This window comes from Trypanosoma conorhini (genome assembly GCF_003719485.1).
Source record: "Trypanosoma conorhini strain 025E chromosome Unknown Tco_14.4_contig_00740, whole genome shotgun sequence".
NCBI classification, from domain to species: domain Eukaryota; phylum Euglenozoa; class Kinetoplastea; order Trypanosomatida; family Trypanosomatidae; genus Trypanosoma; species Trypanosoma conorhini.
In genome coordinates, this window is record NW_021704830.1 from 1 (window position 1) to 8,053 (window position 8,053).

The following is an 8,053-nucleotide window of genomic DNA, read 5'->3' on the forward strand; positions in this document are numbered from 1 at the left end:
AGAGCAGCAACCAGCAGTAAAGTTCCACGCGCTGCACAATGGCAAGGATACCGTCCACCAAAAGGCGGGGATCCGTTTCCTGCTCGGCGTTTTTCATGAGCGTGGGGATTTCGTTCAAGAACGCCAGCCCCGCAGGAGAGTTTTCCTGCATAACCTTCAGCACCACGTACTGCGTTTCCGCCACAGAGACATCGCCATGCCTCACGAGTTCGTCCACGCACTTGTAGAAGCCCTCCATGAAGGCGAGACGCGAGGTCGTTTCATCCGAGAGGAGAGACGCGGTGGCCAAAAAAGGACGCTTCTGGGGTATAAATTTGAAACCCATGACATCCACGGGCACTTCGGGCGTTAATGCCGGTGACTGCATGGCGTGCTTCAGCAAACAGAGCGCGTTAAACAGCATCAACTGCGACGGGTCATTGACCGCAACGACGACGGAGTACCCTTCACGCAATTGGGAGAGACATTTGGCCGCAAACTGTTCAAAGACCGACACCCACGTCCGGCCGCACACTGGCGTAATCCAGGGACGCTCATGCACAAAATTGCCTTCCTCCAGCACGCGCTCGGCCACTCGGCGCGCCACAACATCAACCGTCTCTGCCTCACTGAGTAGGAGGGAGTTCGACGGGGATTCCCGTCCATGTTTTGAAGTACTTCCCGTAGACAGGAAAGAGTTTCTTGGAGAGAAGGTAAGCCTTGAATCTCCCCATGACATTTGGTACTTGTCGGCCAAGGATGCATTCTTCTTGGGGGCATCGAGTATTCTGCGCCACGACTCACGTTGCTGCGAGCGAGATTGACGCGACGACCGAACCACTGAACCCGACGCACCCGCTGTATTTACACTGTCGCGCAGTGAGGCGCCCTCTGGCATGCGCCACTCACTTCTGGGCGACACCACCAACGGTTGTTGACTGGCGTGTACCATGGGGATCCCGTACGGACCTGACAGAGGCACGGTTGAGTAAATCTGCAGACACCCCGCCGCGTTGAGGCCTCTGTCTTGGTTTATCAGGCGCGCCAGGTGGAAGTCCTCCCACAGCAGTGAGCCACCAAAGGTGGAGACGTACGACGCCTCACCCAGCGCGGGTGGATGCGTGTTTGCGGTGGCCTCTCCCGTCCTCTTTTCCTCTAAAACAGTTGTGGAGCAGCCATCAACCACGCCACGGTAACTGCCGCGCCAATGATCCCCACGGGGGGATCCCGTTGACGTGTCACTGGGCGACTTTTGCGGTGCCGTCTTCGAAGTCTGCCCAGTCTCCTCGATGCGCACGACATGCTCATCGAAGCGAGGTCGACCCTGCACTTCCTGCAGCTCGTGCCGCGGAACCCCCACCAACGGTTCCCCGTTGATGTAAATAGCGGGATCAGGTTGAAGGCTCCACCACGCCACTTTGCCTTTGCGAAGGTTGTGAGATGCCTCACTCAGAGCCGCCTCCCACGCGAGCTCCGAAAGGAACGCCGGTGCGGCGTACACATCCTTACAATTCCACCAACTCTCTAAGCCTACAGGAGGCATCGTGGAGAGAAATTGCGGCTGTACTTCCTCTAAGCTTTTCTCTTCTCGAGTGGATGTCGCCGATTGTTCTGCCTGAATTTGGTATGGACGCGCAAAGAGGGCATCTCCTCCATGCGCCTTGGCGAGTAAGACACGTTCTGTTTCCATCACTCTCTTCTCACAAAGAACAGGCGGCACGAGTGCACTGTCCTCGGGGAGGCGGAGCGACATGCGGGAGAAGAGATGCGGCGCCGATAACCAACCAAACACAGACCTGTGGAGGCGTTGCATGTACTCAGAGAACCCCAGCACAGTTACCGGTAACTTGCCACGATGATAGAGTTCCAAAAAGGCAATATGCATCAGGTTTAGCACCAATGACTTGTAGCAGTCGTAGGCGTGTCGCTGCAGCACAGAGAGGCCACTACAATCCTCCTGAATGGAAAGCGCGTACTCAGTGGTGTTGCACCTGCTTAGAAGCTCACATTCCATGAGACGTCGAAGCGCATTAAAGTGTGGAGTGGGTTGTGCCTGTCGCTTTAGCGGCAAAATCACCGTTTCCTCCTCCCAGGATTCCGTCTCACTGTCAACGTCGTTATCCATTTCTTTATTGAGAACCTTGCGAGACGGCTTCAGAACCGTGAAACACCGCGGCGAGGGTGGGCATGACACGACGTAGTTTCCAAACAACTCCCCATGCGTCGCACTCAGGTGTTGCAGAGATCGCCGCAGAAGTGCTGGCAGCGAGGCGGGGATATCCTCCACCCAGCATGCTGTGTCGGCAACCGGGTCTCTCTGCGGAAGTGATATGGATGCCTTCTTTCTAGAGCGGTAGCCTCGGTAAAGCGCCTGAATGCGTATCGCAGCCTGAGACTGCAGCTGTTGCGTTACACGAAGAAAAGTGGCATCCTCATTTTCACGTCTCTGAGCACGTGCGGCAGAAACAGTATTGGAGTTCGTTTTCAACTTCTTGACTGAGGGATTCTTCCGCATTGGTGAACGCGCCTGCTTGGGAGGTCGACTGCGCTGGGTCGAGGAGCTTAACATGGCTCGCTCTTGATCCCGTTTGTCCCGCCGCTGCAGTACCTCTCTCCAGTACTGCGTAACGTAGCTATAGTTCAGCTGCCGAATACGCGCCTTATTGCTCTCCAGCGTGGACGCAATCCTGCGGCGCTGCACCTGTTCATGGAGTGGTAATGTGGCCGCAATAATTCTTGAAAACGTCATCCTAGACATCCTCGGGTTGAAGGATGCGAGCAAGGCAGAGGGAACCTCCGCCTGGGCGGTGGCCCGCGCCTCCCAGTGGTGCTTTCGCATGCCCAGCGCCACATCAATGACGTCAAACACCTCCATAAAGTTACTCTGCACTACCGGTAACTCGACGACGCGGAACCGCGAGGCGGGCGTGGCCACCGCAGCCACCTCCTCCTGCAGGGTTGTGACCCCCATCTTGAGGGCATCGTGCAAAAGACCCGTCACCTTTTTGGCGGACCCCACACGCTCGCCGTCGTCATCATTGAGCAGCCTGTCATCGGCTGCCCCACGTCGGCGCTGAAGAAGAAGTTGCTCCGTGACGTTCGTGAAGTACGGCACACCCTTCAGAAAGAACAGATCCGTTGGCGGACTGGGTGCCTCAACGAACACGACAACCTCCGCCGTCGGAGGCGTGAGTGCGTCGAGGTGGCGCAGCGCGGCATCCAGCTCGAAGGCGTTGGGAGCATCGAGTTGGAGCAACGGCAGACCGGGGACTTGGTACACGCCAGCCCCGTTTTTGCGCGTGCACGCCTTTTTCAGCGTGCAGTGGACGTTGTTGCCCACCACGCAGTCATGCTGTTCAACTTCATGACTGTCGCTCTTTGCCAAGAGCTGGTCGACGAGGAAGCAAATGGGCTTCGCCGGCCGCTTCTGAAGAATCTCGTCAAGCGAGCGCTTCACCACCTCCTTGAAAGGCCCCTCGAGGTCCGGCAGGGCGGCATGTGCGCCCACGCCATTATCGTTTGCCGTCCCCGCAGACTGTTGCGGGGAGCCTTGAGGTTGGCCCGCCACTGTCATGTCCCGCGCGCCCTCTTTCTCTCCCGCTCTACCCGCGACTAGTTATTGGAAGCCTTGGAGACGCTGCAATTGGACAGACACACCCACAGAAAGTTGCTGGCAGAGGCGCGAGCGCATTCGGTTACAAAAGGTGTTTGAAACACCCCCCACCCCCACCCCAGCAAATGTGCCAAAAAAAAAAAACACCCACACCATGGAGAAAAACACAAGGGAAGAAGAAAACCCTCAAACCAGCAGCCGCTGCAGCGGGAGATGGTGAAGCAACAACAGAATGGTAGCCAAGGAGGGGTGACTCGGGTTTGTTACTTATGGATACGCAGGAAATGACACGCACTCGCTGCCCTCGCGTTCCCCACGGGTCTGCGTGCAATGAAGACTCGAATAGGCCAGGGCGGGGGACTGCGCAAGAGCAAGCAAAAGAAAGGAAAATCGTGCTGCATTCAGCGAAAAAGCGCAGCTACACAGCGATGTAGGTTCATTCTTTCCTCAAATGCGGACAAAAGACTGTTGTGGGGCGACTGCACAAGTGTACCACGCAGCTCCACCACCATTCCTTCATCCACACGCAGCTCACGAAGGGCGTCCCCCCGACCGAGCGAGGCGACGTCGTACGCGATGACCTCGTCCATGCGGTGGTAGATCACCAACTTCTTGTTCCCTGCGGCCGCCTTGCAATCGGCGACTACGTCAAGTTCCCCAGTTGTGTATCGAATCAACAGCCTTGTCAAGGCCGGGTGCAAGGGCGAAAAGGTCACAGCTGCGTCCGAAAGCCTTGAAAAGGTTCGATCCAAGACAAGGGGAGACGACATAGATTCTCGCCGCGCCACAGCTGCCGCGATGCCTCCCCCAATACTGTGCCCCCAAAGCACGAGTTTCTTTGGAGGTATCGAATAGCGGTTGGACACGTGGCGGACGACGTGAACTGCATCGTCCACAAGGTCCCGCACCTCTGCGGCATACCCATTACTGCGCCCAATCCCTCGTGCATTGTAGAAAACCCAGTTCGCCTGCACTATTTGTGTTAGACCAGACATTTCTTCTGCAGTGTCTTCCATCATCTCTGCATTTCCGCCAAAGTAAATTATCCAGCGATCCGTCTCCTCTTCTCTTTGGACCACTACGACATCCAAGGTTACGCCTTTCCTTGACGAAACAGTGAGCGACTCGACTCGCCTTCCATCGGCTTGGCGCATAAATTTTGTCAGCCGCCTTCCACGCACATCCTGCGGCTCAATGCTACTGATAATACTCGCAGGAAATATTACAAGCATCAGAAGACCTCCAACAATAGACCAGCATTGTAGCAGGGCTACCGCGGCCATCCCATGAGTTGGTACGGCGGGTAGGGGGTGGGCGCACACCAAGGCCATCACTGACCCTGCCAGCGGGTAAAGAAGGACACGATTTAGGACGGCATTCGAAGTGCCAATCTTCCAGTAGCAAACCGAGGCAAGGGTGATGTGTGCTGTGAACATCAGCACATAGAGGTAGCTCATTCCTTTCCGCAGACAAAGACAGGTAAAGCCCCAGGTAATGGCGGGGGCGTAGGAAACCACATCTACTGGAAGGATCCGCGTCATGAGCATGTGGAGCGCGGCGGACGCTGCAACGAGCGCCCCTGAAGAAAGGACACCCACGTAACATCCGTGCTGTCCCATTCCCTCGTTTCTTTGTTTTTGTTTCTTCTTTGTTTCTGTTAGTTTTCACCGTTTTTCAATGAAGTATACTCCCGCCGGCTCTACTCGCTCTTTATATCAATTGCCTCCCCTACCTTTTTTTTTCTGAGTTCCTCCCCGCCGCCGCCGCCCAAACGCAAGCAGCAGGATGCGGAAGAAGCCGACAGCCCTCACTGTGTACAGAGAGCGAGCGAGAGGGGAGGGTGTGCACGAAGAGAGTCGGCAGAGGGCAGTAACGCGTGCAACTCCCACACGGCGGCAGTTCTAGAAAACAAAACAAAAACAAAAGGACCGAAAAATTGAAAAGACCACTCCCCTAACCGGCAAAATAAACGGGCGAAGCGACAATAACAAACACGTATCGCGGTTCTTCTGCAACATAGAGAAAAAAAAAACAGTTTTATTTTGCTTTTGCGTTTCGCCACCACTCGTCCACCCCCTCTTACAGCCAAATTTCATAATTTCGCTCCAACTACACACGTTTCCCTCTCTCCTCCCCTCCACTTTTTTTAAAATTTCTCGATGCCCCATGCCTGCCCTAAAGCGGCCCAAGACACAATATTATGGGACAGGGCGTGTGGTCCTGGCCCTCCTATTCCTACAGTGCAGGGACAACAACAAAGAGAGGCTTCACTTTGACCCACCGCCCCCAACACCCCCCCCCCTCCTCCCTTACGTACAGGGGGGATTCATCCAACGCACGCATACACACGCAGCCACTCCCTGGTCACTGGCCGGGAATAGAAAATGACAAGATAGAGGGAGAGAGAAAGAGAGGAATAAAAGTAAGCAAAAAAAAAAAACAACAACAACAGCAACCGACAAAAAAAAATAAAGTAAAACCGAGAGTTAACCGTCGTGCACTGGGGGATGCAACTCTTCTGGCTCCCTTTTCACACAAACCCTCCCGGTAGAGTTGGGAGTCCCGACCTGACCCTCGTCCTTCTGCGGCCCCGCTTCCTCATCCCCTTCTTCATCCCCGTGCTGCTGCCACAAAAACGAGTGGCGGCGCCCATTGGTAGGAATATCCCCCTCAACAGGCCCATGGAGGTCGTCTTCCTCCACAATAACGTCCATAGAGGGATGCTCTGCTATTGTGATGCCAATGGAAAGAAGGCCCGCCGCCGCAAACACTGCACCGGACAAGACAAACACAAACATGTGGTTAAACGGCGGGGGGTGGTTGCCCGAGATGGACCAGGCAAAGATGGGTGTGACCATGACTGGAATAGCACACCGCATCATCGCTCCACATGATTGATTGATGCCGTACATTGTGCCAAGACAGCCAGGAGGGGCAACCCGGGCAGTAAAAAGTGTGATGAGACCAAACGCCCAGGAGGCAAACCACTGCCGCACGAAACCACAGAGAAGCACCACGGCGACTTGTCCGGCTCTTGGAGTGTACGATGCCAACGGGATCAAACCCACAGCAAAAGCCATGTGGTACTGTGCTATTCGCCACAGAAGCATCTTGTCCGGCACCATACGACAGGCGACGTGAAGGAGGAGGTTTGCCCCCACACACGGCAGACTATTTGACAAAATAAACAGCCCAACAACGTCAGAATTATAGTCAAGCCCGCCTGCGGAGGCCTTGGCAATGGCCCATAAAGGAAATGTTTCTCCAAACGCCATGTCAGCGGCTGAAAGGAGCATGAAGACAATCATTATATCCCTTATGAGGGGGTCTAGAAAAGCCTCTTTGAAGCCAAACGGTTTGACATCCACTTCCTCCACTATACTATTACCCCCTTCCCCTTCTGCTGCCGCTGATGCTGCTTTGTTCTCTTCATTCATCTCCAACGCCACCATGTTATCCATAGAAGATGCCTGCTCAACTTCTCCTTCGAATGCCAGGGGCTTCATACCCAGAGCCGCAGCCCCATGGGGCAATTTACGCATGGCTATTGCCCCTCCTTCTGGCTTCACCGTGCTCCTCCTTCTCTCATCGGCAGTGTTGACCTCCGTCACGGCCTCAGAAACAGCGTCCATGGGGTCACTCAAGGGCGACGCAATGTGTTTTTTTTCCCACAAGCACGGGAACAAAAAACTAAACCACCGTGGCAATGGTTGGACACTTGGGTTTGTCTCCTTCACAAACACAAGACACACAAACACGGCAAAGATGGTGTAAAAAAACACCACCAACGCTGGCAGGAGACCTGGAAAAAGCGCAAAAATTCCCTTTTTGTTAAAGCCGGCCCACTGCATCGCCTTGCTGTTTGCGGGGTCGTAGAGGAGACCACCCACCGCTGGGCCTATGAGCGTTCCAAATCCGTAAGTCAGGCTCACCAAAGTAAACCCCTTAGTCTCATTCGTCTTATCCAAGATATCCGCAAGCACCGTTTTCGCCACGAGAACATTGCCATTGAAAAGTCCATGAAAGAAACGGAACACAACACAAACCCAAACGTGTGTGCTGAGGCCAAACCCAAGCATCATTAATCCACTGGTCAGTAGGCCAAAGATAAGGGGGGCGCGACGACCGTACTTGTCACTTAGGTAGCCCCAATACTTGCTACTGACCACCTGCCCGAACATAAACACGCCAATAAGTAGTCCAGACACGTAACCCGATTCTTCGGGTGGTCGATTCTGAAGATGGGCGACGAGAAGTCCCACGTACGGGAGGAGCATCGTAGCGCAAAAACTTTCGTTAAGTAACACCACTGCAAGGGCAAACATTTGCCGTATGGGAAGAGGCGTCTCCACCTGCGGTGCCGTAGAGAACATCCTTCAGGACTCACGCAAGTAACTTAATATAAAGCTCTGAGGCAGTTCGCTGTAGTTTGCAACTCTCCCCGCCCCAGTGGGAAACAAG

The 8,053-nt window shown here is 54.7% G+C and overlaps 3 protein-coding genes across 3 annotated transcripts, besides 2 other annotated features; all 3 read right to left on the reverse strand.

Annotated features, from left to right (window-relative positions):
• Tco025E_08271 (uncharacterized protein) lies at positions 1-3,553 on the reverse strand (the record flags this gene model as incomplete). The annotated part of the gene is made up of 1 exon (XM_029375125.1): positions 1-3,553. A coding segment is annotated over one exon (3,553 nt), but the record flags the coding sequence as incomplete, so codon positions are not given.
• A 440-nt stretch (positions 3,554-3,993) lies between these two features.
• On the reverse strand, positions 3,994-5,211 carry Tco025E_08272 (uncharacterized protein; the record flags this gene model as incomplete). The annotated part of the gene is made up of 1 exon (XM_029375126.1): positions 3,994-5,211. One exon carries the CDS (start codon positions 5,209-5,211, stop codon positions 3,994-3,996), a length of 1,218 nt encoding a protein of 405 aa, XP_029224762.1.
• A 771-nt stretch (positions 5,212-5,982) lies between these two features.
• Positions 5,983-6,006: a microsatellite.
• A 1-nt stretch (position 6,007) lies between these two features.
• Positions 6,008-6,071: a sequence feature (A-rich).
• A 7-nt stretch (positions 6,072-6,078) lies between these two features.
• Positions 6,079-7,965, reverse strand: Tco025E_08273 (putative transporter; the record flags this gene model as incomplete). The annotated part of the gene is made up of 1 exon (XM_029375127.1): positions 6,079-7,965. One exon carries the CDS (start codon positions 7,963-7,965, stop codon positions 6,079-6,081), a length of 1,887 nt encoding a protein of 628 aa, XP_029224763.1.
• Between the last annotated feature and the right edge of the window lie 88 nt (positions 7,966-8,053).